The sequence below is a fragment of the Phodopus roborovskii genome, unplaced genomic scaffold, assembly GCF_943737965.1.
Source record: "Phodopus roborovskii unplaced genomic scaffold, PHOROB, whole genome shotgun sequence".
NCBI lineage: Eukaryota > Metazoa > Chordata > Mammalia > Rodentia > Cricetidae > Phodopus > Phodopus roborovskii.
Genome location: NW_026126647.1, coordinates 853,446 through 866,948, shown reverse-complemented (window position 1 = coordinate 866,948; position 13,503 = coordinate 853,446). Strand labels below are relative to the sequence as shown.

Genomic DNA, 13,503 nt, shown 5'->3' with positions numbered 1-13,503 from the left:
CCTGGTGATTTCAGTCAGTCAAGCTGGTCCCAGCCAGTTTTGAGTCCTCTTGCTGTGAGGCCAGTCTGGTTGTATCAGCCTCTAGCCACCTTGCCCCTTCCCCCCAGCCCTCATGTCTATCCAGCCTCCTCCAGGTCTCTTATCTTAAGAGTCCTTGCTAGAGTAGACCTCTCGGGACTGCTTCAGTCCAGTGTCTTTAACCTGGGCTGAGGATAAGAAGTTGGGTAAACGCACTTGGATAGGGGAAAATGTAATACTACTACATCTCTATCTTCATCAGCGTCCAACTAAAATCTGACTTAACCCTCTGATTGTTAATGAATTCAGCAAAACCGGCATCATTAGCAGTCCCTGTCATGTTCATGTCAATAAAATCACAGTGCTGTGATCTGCTCCCAACATTGTATGGATTTCTTTCCACTTTGTGTCTTTGAGAGTCTTCTCTGAACCTGGGACTCATCAGTTGGCTAGACTAGCTCTCCAGGAAATTACAGGATTATTCCTGTCTACATATGTACTCCTACCTCCTTGAGCACTGAGGTGTAGGAGTTCGCTGCCATGCCCTCACGCTTGAGCTGCAAGCGCATTACCACTGACCCACCCCCCTGCCCTTACTGTTGGTACCCTCTGATGTGAAGTGTTTGGGGGAGTTTCTCCCACATTTAACATCCAGTTCTGCAACTTGCCAGGCACCAGCTGACTGAGCAGAGCTTCAGTTCAGTTTTGGCACTAATCGACCCATAGTCAGAGTAGACCACACAGGCGAGGGCTTAGTCCCACAGCACTGCACCCATGCACAGCCACTTGCAAGGCCCAGGGTTCACTTGTAAACAACAGTCAGGCTCACACTGCTCATTCTTGACTCAGTGGCTTGCTAGGTGGTACACAAAGCTCAGAACGTCCTCTTCTTATAGTTCCAGATCTACCAAAGATGCCAAGTGGAAGAAATGAATAGAGCAGGTGGACATTGGGGTAGAGACCATCCTGTCCCATCTGTCTGTGCTCCCATGCCCCCTGGATAGGACATCTCCAAGTGTTCACCAAGTGGGGAGCTCTGGAATCGATCTTCCAAATTCCACATCACATGATTGGCTCCTGAGCTCTGTGGAGACCTGCCCTGAGCCACTCATTAGCATACATTTAGGTATGATGGAAAGTGTCATATTATGAATAACAAAAGATGTATCACTTTCACCTCAGCAAATTCCAAGAATTCTGTATTTTGAGATATTGTTGCCTGGAGCCAAAACCATTCCTCATTACCATTTTCACACTGCATATATTTTCCAAAATGCTTTGGTGTCATTATTTTGAATGATATTAATTACAGTAGAATGTGACTCACTACTAATCTTGTTAAATATGGCAATAAGATGTATTATCAAAATTATTTGGATAATTTCTTTTCATTACAATCAAATTCTTTCCTATTCCCTAGTGTACCGTTTTATATGCTGTAAAACTTAATTTTGAGAAGGGATAGGCTTCACTGGGCTATCAGAGTCTCAGCCCCTAGGGTGCATTTGAGAGAAACATTGCTTAGAGGAAAGATCGGTAGTCGTGTGGGCAGACCACTATCCCTTCAGGAGGCAGCTCGCTGAGCCCAGCAGGGCTGTCTGTCTCCAGTTCACAGCCTTCCATAGCCTGTGGCCATTGTAATATGCACTCACCCCCAAACAGAGAGGAGCCAACTGTGCCTTTCCCGAACAGTACACTAAAACATTTCCTACCCCAAAATGTTGGATACAAAAATGGCTTTGGTGCTTACTACAGGTGCTTAGCCCTGTTGCTTCATACCTGAGGCAGAAGGACGTGGCACAGGAAAGCTGCTCCCTCCTGACGGTGCGGAAGTAAAGATGGAGACTGGGATGGCAGGAGCCCTGCATCCCTTTCAAGGCCATACCCTATTATGGCCTGCTTCTGCCTCTCAGGCCCTCCCCCTCCCACCAAATGATGCTGTCAGTTGGGGACCAAGCTTTTAATAATGTGTTAGTGTTGGGGGGGGGGACACTTAAGATCCAAACTATAATATCATACAGTAACTAAGAGTAATGTCATAGTTTTCTAAAGGAACGAGAGGAGTGATAATAGTTGCAGAACATTGTGTGTGTGTGTGAGAGAAAGAGAGAGAGAGAGAGAGAGAGAGAGAGAAATGAGATATACACAATCAGTCACATGGAGGGAAAAACCCCTGTAGCTGTATATGTTTCTGGGCTGAGTTTGTGGGTGATGTAATGTTTCTGGACTTGTCTTTTATATGAATATGTATTAAATATGTGTCTGTGAATATATTCAATATGTATCAAAGTGACTGAAGAATGGTTCTGCTCCTGTGTTTAAAGAGGAGGATGGATTGCCGGGTGGTGGACCCACGCCTTTAATCCCAGCACTTGGGAGGCCGAGGCAGCCTGGTGGTCTACAAAGCAGCCACAGATACACAAAGAAATCCTGTCTTGAAAAAGAAAAAATCCTGTCTCAGAACAACCTTATTTAAAATAAAAAAATAATTAAAAAAAAGGAAGATAGATTACTGAAGAAATGACAATAGCTGTGTTTGTTTCTTCCTTGGTTCTTGAGATTGGCCCTTTTAGGCCAAGCAAGCCATCCAGGTAAGGCCTTAACCCTTGCCTCTTGGGAAGGGCGTGTTCTACAGGCACTAACATGCTTTTGGAATTATACTCCGTAAATGTGATAGCAAAGGAAGAAATGAAGATGAAAGCCTCCAGTCCCTAGTGGATGCCTTGGTCTGATGAGCTCTTTGCCTCTGTGTGGTGGCTGCTGAGATCAGAGGCTCTGGCCCTGACTCTCTGTAGTTATTTATGAAGGTGGGCACTGCAGTTCTGCTCAGAATGAAAGTTACATTTGATTCAGTGTCTGAGGCTCAGCAGTGTTTGATGCCCATTCCCAGCCTGTGTTGAGTTGTTGAGATTTTGAGAGAGAAGCATGGCCTTCATGAGGTTACCCATGTTTCTTGTTGTCTGTCACATGGGTCCTGTGCGTGCTTGCAGAACTTTCCTCTTTTCTTCAGGTCCCCTTTGGCAGGAAGGCCTTATCTTTTATGGAGATCTGGCCAAAAACTCAGAAAAATCCTTCTGCTGTGTTTTTGGCTGGGTGAATTCTGCTTATAGGTAAGGAAAAGGTGTATTTGACATCCCAGAATGAGAGCACATGTGGCCTCATGATGTCAGCCCTTGCCCTGCCACTGTCGTCAGGACAGACACCCCTGAACTCAGACATGAACAAACCCATTCAAGGAAAGGGATCAGATGTTTCCGAGGGGCATTTTGGTCCAGGTGTGAGGCAGTGTTAGATGCTTTGCAAAGGACCTGTGTTCCCCGTCCAGTTTTGTCCACTGGTACTGTGTGGTCATTTTCTCCCTTGCTTTACATGGCAGCTAGGTGGGTATGGGGAGAATGGGCAAACAATTCAAACAGGAATTCTCTCAGGCTCTGTTTTTGAATATTGCATTTTAAATATGACCTACAATTTTATCCTTTCTTGCACAGTAAGAATTAAGTTGAATTTGACTCGGGCACGTTGGTGGCTGATTTTATTTTAAGATGGGCCAAGTGTGGGAAACACAGAAGTTGTCCAGTCTCTACTTCAGTTTCTTTTTAAATGGCTAGACTGCTTTCTCTGTCCTCCTGTGTTCCTGTGTGCCCACCTTGCCCAGTCACTGTCCTGTGCTCGTTCTGTCTGTGCAGTTGCTGACAGTTGGCTCATCTTCGTGGAGAGCGGTTGGAGTCCACCATGTAGTGTGGCTGCTTTTGTCCCTTTGCTCAAGTCTCATTTCATCCTGGCCAAACATGAATGGCCGTGTATGCTATGTAGAAAGTGACCGTTGTGTTTTCTCTCTAAATACTGTGGGAAAACTAACAAGGCACCAACAAGAGTTTTGTGTGAAATCAAAGGCAGAGAAGGGATGATGAAGAAAAGCTTGATTTTAAAGTAGTTCCTTCCTCATGATCAACAAGCAAGTATTAGTTCTCATTATCTACAACAAGCGCATCTGGTCCTCCTGGAAAACAGTCAATATGAAATTGGCTGTGTTTCTATTTAACTCCTTACAATACGAAAGCATCCCCTCTGAGGGACATAGCAATGAGTATTCCTGCCATCTTTTTGCAGCTTCAAAATAGTTTCTGTTATATAATAGGGAAAGTTGTTATAGTTTTAAATAGAGATGCTAGACTGGTTTTTTTTTTTTTTTTTTTTTTTTTTTTTGACGTTTATTTGCATCTATTTAATGCTGAATTTATTCCTGTGCTATAAGTTTTTGTTTCTTCAGTTTTTTTTTCTGGGATCTTTTTCTTGTGTGCACCCTCTTCTTCTGGCTTTGGAACAGTTTGGAGTATCTTCTCGATGTGGCAGGGGGAGCTCATGTGGGGGTTAATCCAGTCGTGAGCTCTGTAAATTTATGGACACATCTTAGGGGCTTTTGTTCACCTGGATGTGTTCAATGACCTGACAACCCACACCTAAATCTTAAGTTCATCATACTCTCTGCATTGTTAAGCATGTGCAGCAAGAATTCTGCACTCCTTTTTGGTTACCTACCATGCATCCAGCTCCACTGTTTGGCCTGACCACACCTGCCAGCTCCAACATGATACCATTGGAAGGTATACATCGCTTCTTTAAAGTGATATCTTTCAGATATTTGGTGGCATTTAGGCTATGCACACCCCTGATGGCCCGGGCTGTTTCACAGGTGTTCCTAAAGTGCACAAAAAGATTTGAACCTTTTGATTGCATGGCTTTGTAGGGTTTGGGGTCAAGAGAGTAAAGAACCATTGTCACAGGTCACCCTAGGCTCACAGGAGGAGGAGGCCAAGACTCTAAAAGAGTAATTTAATATTTGTATGTTAATAATTGTCAGACAAACCTGTAAATGCAAAATAAAAGTGACATTTTTTTCCCCTAAAGGTTATTTCTCAAATGCCCTCCTAAATCCTTGTGAATAAAATTACAGTTACAAGTGTGTTTATAATCCACTAAAATCCCTAAATCCTTAAAAAGCTGACCCATGCGCTTGAATAAGGACTTGATTTGCAGAGGTATCTCCGATTCTTAGAGAATCATTTCCCTGTCTCTATGAAACAGTACTGACTTGAACCTGCACCAGAAACTGCCCTTTACCATGCCTTTGTTAGTGTGTGAGTTCTGTGTACCTAAACAGGCCCGCTTCATTAACTTTGGGTAATTCATCTTAATTATCTAACATTTTTTTGTTGTGGTTCCCATAGTATCAGACACTCCAGCCAAACCCATACCCTCATTAAATTTATTTCAGTGAAGCAGGTTTCACATCCCCCCCCCCCTCTGGTTTGGTTAGTTTGGATTTGCTTTATCGGCTTATCTGCAAACAGGAATGACGCAGTTCTTAGTGCTAGGACTGAATTCAGCAAGATTTTCAGTAAAAGGACCAGATCGTATCAGAGGGAGTAAGTCTCCAGTGACCCCAGTGTATTTGCCCCAAGAAGGTCATGGTTGGTTGGTTTATTTTGTTGTGGGGGGGGGGAGGCAGGAATCATTGGAACCTGATATATATATTCCTATAGACCATATAGGCTGTTTTTCAGTTGTGTTTATTGTGGGGGTTAATACTGACATCTTCCTTCTTTTTTGTGTCTCTGGGCTTCAAGCTCCTGTCCACCAACTCTCCTGTGCCCGCTTTCCCTGTCTTTAGGACATCTTTGCCTCGCCCTTCACGGCCTCTGACCGGCCTCTCTGTGGTTGGTCCTTCTCTAGTCTCTTCAGTCCTGAGTCAATGCCCTTCCAGGGCCCCTGTGTTCCCTCCCATTATCTTTCCCCCAGAGCTTCACCTCACCCCTTGTCATGCAGGAGCTGCTGTCTTATCTCCCAGAATCTGCCTTGCACTATTTTGTATGTGTCTTCATGGTGCAGGGGGCCAGGAGCCCATCAGAGCAAGCAGAGATAGGACTTGGTCTTTGAATGAACTCTGACCAGGGTGAGATGTGTTCTTCAGCTGCTTCTGACTCCAGGAGTCAAGGGACACTTGAGACCTTGGGTCTGTAGCTGTTGTGTTACAGCGGAAGTGCTTTAAGTTCAAATGGCTTCATACATTTTCCCCCTCTTTGAAATGTGATGGAAGACATGATGGCTCACTTGTGGGATTAGAGATGGAGCATGTAGAAACAGTGGATCTTTTAGCAGACCTCGAAGGATGGAAGAAACTACACTCTCTGTTTGGAAGTACAGTTAATAAATAATTGGGACAATTCAGATTCATGTGACTCCTGTGAAAATAGTCTCAGTGCATTAGGAAATGCAGCATCACATCGTTACTTGTTAGTTGCCATTTGAAGAATACAATGATGCCACCATTTTGATAAATGTGAGATGATTTTAGAGCCCTTTGTTCCGAGGAAAGCTTTTCAAAGGGCACTGCCCTGAGCTCTTCTGAAAGAGCTGTGTTTAGGTGAGTCACATCTGAGGGAAAGCTCAGTGGAGATGACCTGGAACCTTAGGGATAAGAGTGCAAAGCCTGCCCGGAGGCTCGCCACTTAACACTGGAGGGTGCTGTGGCCTGTGAGCCACGTATAGCCCAGCCCCTGTGGCAGCCAGGGTGCTCTGGAAGCTGCCATTTATGTCATTGTGACCTTGGTATCGGTCTAGCGTGCCCCACAGGACAACCCACTGCCGCAGGGGTCACTAACCCTGCTCCCTTTCGCACAGGTGCCTGAGATCATCAGTTCCATCCGGCAGGCCGGGAAGATCGCCCGCCAGGAAGAGCTGCGCTGCCCCTCAGAGTTCGACGACACCTTCGCCAAAAAGTTCGAGGTGCTCTTCTGTGGCCGGGTCACTGTCGCCCACAAGAAGGCGCCACCGGCGCTGATCGATGAGTGCATTGAGAAGTTCAACCACGTGAGCTGCAGCCACAGGGACCAGGACGTACCCACGGGGCAGCCGAAGCCCTCAGTGCCGGGTGCGCGGCCTATGCGCAAATCCTTCTCGCAGCCCGGGCTGCGCTCACTGGCCTTCAGGAAGGAGTTCCAGGATGCCAGCCTCCGCAGCAGCACCTTCAGCTCCTTTGACAGTGACATCGAGAACCACCTCATTGGAGGACACAATGTGGTTCAACCCACAGACATGGAGGAGAACCGAACTATGCTCTTTACGGTAAAATCTTGGGCAGTTTTCTGCATTCTTAAGGTCTGAGAAAAATCGTCTTATGCATCAGTGGTTGTAAACACCCTTTCATTGAAGAAAGAATAGTTATATAAAAGAGGTTCAAAAGATATTTTAAACAATGTATGTAAGTTTCAACACAATTTCACGTGGAAAATACTCTTAATTTTTAAACTTATCAGGGTAATACAATTTTTAAATAACCTTATATTTAAAACTTATGCCCCCAACTAAAATACTAGTTTAGTTTGCTTGGTTTTTCTTTTTCTTTTTCTTTTCTTTTTTTGGTGTGTGTGTGTGTGTGTGTTTTAACAGAAAATTGTTAAACTGATAGCCATGTGGACAAAAAGGAATAGTTAAGTGAGCCAGCCATTAGAGTTTCATGATGGCTTGGATTTTTCCGAATGGATGATTTTCCTGGGAAAAAACATGGAAAGTACTGTGCCCTCTTCCTGAAGTTAGCTGGTCTGTGGCTTTTTCCATGGTGTATTTCTGCCTTTCCATCTTTGGTTTAACAATGGTAGTGGACAAAATTGATTTAGATGTAGTGTAGCCTTTTTGTGCTTAACCCAAGGCAATGTAATGGCCAGGAAGTAAGGAAACTGACCGCATAGGTTAGTGTGGTGTGGCTGTAGATAGTGGATCTGGAGAGGTGGCTTAGCCTGTAAGGGCACACACTGCTCTTACAGAGGAACCAAGTTAGGGTCGTAGCACCCACAGTAGGTGGCTTGCACCCTCCCGTAACTTCAGTTCCAGGGGTTCTCTTCTGGACTCTGTGGTCCCCTGTACTCACATGTGCACACGTGCGTGCCCGCGCACGCACGCGTGCACACACACAGGCACACACACACACAGACACACACAGACACGCATAAAGCATAATAAATCCTAAGAATCCAGATGGTGTGTCAGGGTAATAGGCTGACTTCCTGCCTTCGTAGTTGACCTAGTGCACTGCAGAGTGCCGGCTTGGCATGGCAGTAAGATGCGTGCTTTAATCTGTGGTCTGTACGCTTTCCCCCAAACACTGCAGTGTTGTCGAGGAAGTTGCTCAGTGCGTTTGTGTGTAAGTGACTGGCCCACACAGAATTTAGATCCCAGCAGTGCACACAGGCCTCCGACACACCATTATTATGTCAGTACGATTGCGGTGAGCACTGTGGAGAGGTAGTGGGTGCTGTGGGAGTGAGCGCTCGGGGAATCAGGAGAGGCATCTTTGAGGAAGTGATTGTCACCAGTGGTTTCCATGCGGCCAGAGAGCTCGAGGGGAGAAAGCTGGGAAGGAGCTAGCTGTTCTAGAGTCCTGAAGATACTGTCCCACTGCCTTCCTCCTCCTGACAGGCCCCTCAGTTGTCCTGGCTCTGCTTCCTTGCTTCAGGGCTCTGCTGATGTGACGTAATAGTGATGTGACGTGTGAAATCAGTCGTGTCAGAGAGGCCAATAGCAACCTCACATTCCCGGACCTCTGCTTACAAGTTACAAGTGAACAAATAAAGACCTTTGTGGCCCATGCGGCCCTTGGCATTGCAGCCTGCACAAAGCTGTACATCCACATCTTGTTCTCTGATTCATACTTCATGTCAAAGAGTAAAGAGCTTGGGAGTTAGAGAGATAAGAAGATGTGATCAATACCTTGTTGATCCTGAGGAGGGATTAAATCTGTAGAAACCAACACCCAGGAACAGAGAAACGTCAGCATTCAGAGGTAACTACGTTCAGGGAGGCAGACTAGCCCGACACTGTGACAGTCTGCTGCCATAGGTGTTTTGGAAATTTTAAATAGAAACTATTGTTTTCTGGGATATTGACTTATATAGAAACTAATTTCCTGTTGAAGGGGATGTGGACTTTGAGGGTTGTTACCATTGTTTAGCTGTGTGGTCCTTCCCTCTCAGAATAAATACCACTGTACCAATCACATAGGGGTTTGTCCCTGTCATTTGAAATCCATGCTATAAACTGCGAACGTGGAAAGTCTTTTGCAGCGATACACTTAGAGTTTTGTAAGAGCTTGCCACTTTCCTCTTTATCCTCATAGGTCATGACACATATACTGAATCAGTTTTCAGGAGAACCACATTTCTTTCTTTCTTTTTTTGTTTGTTTGTTTTTTAAGATTGGCCAATCTGAAGTTTACCTCATCAGTCCTGACACCAAAAAGATTGCACTGGAGAAAAATTTTAAGGAGATATCCTTTTGCTCTCAGGTAAATATAGACAGACGGTTGATTGAATTTCAGTTCTTGTAATGCATGCCAATTGTATGAGAAAGCAGGTTTTAAATCTTAATTGGTAGTCTCTTTACCTCATAGCTTACTAAGGCAGATTATAATCATGAAATTAACAGTTTTGTTGTTGGAACAGTGTTCTAGAGAAGACTGGCTACCTTACTTTCTTTTCTCTGTTACTGGTATCAATGCTTATATGTGTGTTCATGTCTTATGTATAATTGATGTACAAGCATGCTTTACACATAATTGAGGTATATATGTATGTATACATGATTCATACATAATTGATGTGTTTTTATATATAATTCATACGTGTGTTGTATAGAAACATTTCTACTTTCTTAAATTCTTAATTTTTTAAAAATGTCTCACGATTTCTTCTGTAAATATGATGAATGGTACTTACTTTGAGGGAGTTTAATCCGGAACGCAGTGTCTACTTGAAACTTTCTGTGTTTGTTAGTCTTCCAGCTGTGTTTCATAGAGAGATCTGGGAGGAATCTGTCAATTGTGATGGGCCAGTTTTCTCTGGATTGTCCTGGCAAATAAGAGATCATTTATGTTTCTGTTTGGTGATTTATTTTTTCTTATATTCCACCTTTTCATTTCTGTAATAAGATGTAAAAATCTTAGTTGTTTGTTACTGTAAAATGTAAGCTAATTAAGTAGCCAAAAAGATGTTGTTCCTAAATATGGTAACAAGTTAATGTTCGTAACAAGTTGAGTAGGGAAACCTTTTTTTCTTTCTTTTAAAAAAATGTATTTATTTATTTATTATGTATATAGTGTTCTGCCTGCATACCAGAAGAGGGCACTAGATCTCATTATAGATGGTTGTGAGTCACCATTGCTGGGAATTGAATTCAGTACCATATTCAGTGCGGATCTACTCAGCACGATTAATGTAGTGAAAATAATCCCCACAGGCATCCCCAGAGGCCCTTCCCCCAGGTGATTCTAGGTCTTGTCAAGGTGACGCTGAAAACTAGCCGTTGTTGCTGGAGAGATGGCTCACTGTGTAAGAGAACGCTTCTTCTGGCTGAGGACCCAGGGTCTGTCCCCACTGCTCACATGGTGGCTCGTGACCATTCTAACCCCATTCCAGGGAATTGGAATGCATATCTGACATCCAGTGACACCAGGCATGTGCACAGTACACATACATACATCAAGGCAAAACACTCATGCCCATTAAATAAGCATAAGATTAAAGAGACATTGCAGTTGCTTCTGACGGACTTGGGAGGCAGCAGCGACAAGCACTCTGTCCGCTTGAGTTTATGCAGAGCAAGCGTGTGTGACAACTGGCGGAGCCCTGGCCTTGTCTCAGAGACATCAAAGCTGCTGGCTTGCCTCAGCATAGAAGTGATTTTTTTGCTCATCCTTCATGCCAGCTCAGTTCAGTATCTGCTTGTGAATTTAGTACCAACACAGTTTGGATCTCTTCTTAACCGTTACCTCTGTGAGTTGGGTGTACATGTTTGTTCCTGTGTGTTGGTGTGAGAGCTGTTTCTTAGTCTCTAATGTGCTGTTGGTTTCTGAAGTAGTTTTCATTCCGTGTGCTCCTCCCCACGCTACAAAGATGTAGGTTTTCTGTCAGCTTCCTGTCTGCTCCTTTTTTAAATATTGAAGCGAGCATTGGGATGTGAGCTTCCAAACCTTGACTCTCATTCTGAGGTAATAAGTAACGTTTGACTGGGATGCTGACTTGTACTTAAAAGCATGTGAGCAGTGATCTCGTAGTGCTCTGTAAAGGGGGCAGTGTCACCATAGAGCATCCCTGTCTCTCCATACCACTCAAGCCTCCTCGTTCCTCCTTGCTCAGGGCATCAGGCATGTGGACCACTTTGGGTTTATCTGCCGGGAGTGCTCGGGCGGCGGCGGCGGCTTTCATTTCGTCTGTTACGTGTTCCAGTGCACAAACGAAGCCCTGGTAAGAGGACCATGCCACCCATTGCAAGCCCCACGAGGAATTTCAAGCCTGCAGAGTTTTCTGTAGAACTGCAGAGCTTTGCTGACATGGTGATACTTGGCTTCGTTATTCACCTGTGACTAGTACCTCTCAGCTATGCATCTGACACTCATTTGAATTTTCACTTTAAATTTCAATAGTTTTGAAAGACATGCTTGCTTTTACTGTCACGCAGCATTTAGAAACTTCATTTTCCCCGAGTGTGGTGGCCCTGTTTTGTAAATCCCAGCGCTTAGGCCTGAGATGAGAAGACTGGAAGCGAGAGAGCTGTAGGGCAAGTTTGTAACCCACTTGAGCCATATTGTGGGGCCCAGTACTAAAAAGAAATGTGGAAGAAAAAAAGTTTAAAAAAATAATATCCCTGTGAACTTTGGACCAAAGGGCACTTGCTTTTACCCTGTGCCTCACCTGTGTTAAGAGCGCTGAATCTGTAAGCGGTCATCCACAGACCACAATCCTAGCAATTATTTCCACCGTGTTCCATCAGTCCGTGAAAAATAGCTGGGAAAAAAGTTTGCAGGACAAAGACTTTTCTGTAAACTTCTGATGACATGTTGTTCTCTGCCCAGGTTGACGAGATCATGATGACTCTGAAGCAGGCTTTCACCGTGGCCGCGGTACAGCAGACTGCTCAGGCACCAGCCCAGCTGTGCGAGGGCTGCCCCCTGCAGGGCCTGCACAGACTCTGCGAGAGGATAGAGGGTAAGCAGGAGGCACCGTTAGCTGTAGCACATGTGCCTTGGGTGGGAGTATTTGTGGCCCTGTTGTGCTTGAGCTGCACCAGGGGGATTGTGTCGGAGGGCTGCATCGTAGGTGGACTTCCATAGTGCAGTGGATGTCTGCTGTGTGGCAAGTTTTCCTGGCATGATGGACACAAAGCTAAGAGCCGCTGTCTCCCCTTGTCATCTCGCCTCCAAGGCTCCGAGAGTAGTGGGGAAGTTAGGAGGAAAAGCGTCACCAGACACTTACTGAGCTGTGGGAGAATGCTGGGCCACTCGAATTGGTCACCACAGAGAGATCGGAAAATGAGACCTAAAGGCTTGAGGGTCACCTGTAATCTCTGCCAGCGCAGTTTGGATGGAGGGGAACGGAGAGCAGGCTGTACTATAGTTTACAGTGGAATGAATGGTATCATTTGTGGGTATTTGATATTAAGAGGAGTCAGTTACTGTGCTGAGTTATCAGTTATCAATTTTGTCTTCACCACGTTTGTGAGAAAAAAAGTGAATTGTTGTATGATTTTACAAATAAATTATTGGGAGATTAAAGCCATCTAGGGATAAGCTAGCATATATGCAATCCCAGGATGCACCACCCTCACTGTTACTGGAGCCAACTATCTCTCAGGACTGGAAAGACCCTCTTGAGCAGGGAATGTTCTGCTGCCGTGGGTCAGCAGGGAGGGCTGGTAGAGGGTGGTCAGTGCTCTTTTGAAAGATCTGAAAAGGGAGGTGTTTTGTGTTTCTCTTTCCTTCATTTTGTATCTTGTCCTATCTGTAGGAAGATTTCTAAATATTTTTTTTTGTGGTTTTTGAGACCGTTATATCATTTAAATTACCCAATTGTAAAAACAAGATGTGATTATTGTGTATCTAGAATACTTGTCACAAACTATAATTCTGTAAAGAAAGACTATATTGACATTTTGACTTCAAAACAAAACAAAACAAAAACACACTTTTTTTCCAAATAATCGTGAGAAAAAATATACCCAAACATAAAATTTATAGTTTTCATTTAAAAACAAAACATACAGTTCAGTGGTCTTAAGTCCATTTAGTGTGGAGTAACGCCTGACTACTGTCCATCTCCAGAACCTCCTCATCTAACTGAATCATATTCATTGAGCAGTCTTGCCTCTTTGTAAGGTTCCCATAGCCCGAAGCAACTACCATTCTGCTTTGTTTTCCCACGTGTGTGTGTGGGGGGGGTGTAATTGTGGTGCCCACACATGCAGTAGCCAGAGCAGGGAGACAGTGCTTTCCTCTGTGACTCTCTGCCTTGTCCTGAGCCAGGGTTTCTCACTGAACCAGAAGCTATTTTCAGCTGGGCTAGTCTGGCTGGGAGTGCTGAGTCCATTGTCTCTGTCCCCCAGTGCAGGAGTTACCGGCAGGCACAGGGGGGATGCCCTGCTTTGACTCAGGTCTGC

General features: G+C 44.7%; 1 protein-coding gene across 2 annotated transcripts in view; it reads left to right on the top strand.

Annotated features, from left to right (window-relative positions):
- Tbc1d1 (TBC1 domain family member 1) overlaps positions 1 to 13,503 on the top strand; it is a 175,767-nt gene that overhangs the window by 84,885 nt on the left and 77,379 nt on the right. For both annotated transcript variants that reach the window (XM_051174030.1, XM_051174031.1), the window contains 4 exons: positions 6,700 to 7,143; positions 9,269 to 9,358; positions 11,208 to 11,315; positions 11,924 to 12,056. In XM_051174030.1, coding sequence (XP_051029987.1) covers positions 6,700 to 7,143; positions 9,269 to 9,358; positions 11,208 to 11,315; positions 11,924 to 12,056 — 775 coding nt within the window. The remainder of the gene's footprint in view (positions 1 to 6,699; positions 7,144 to 9,268; positions 9,359 to 11,207; positions 11,316 to 11,923; positions 12,057 to 13,503) is intronic.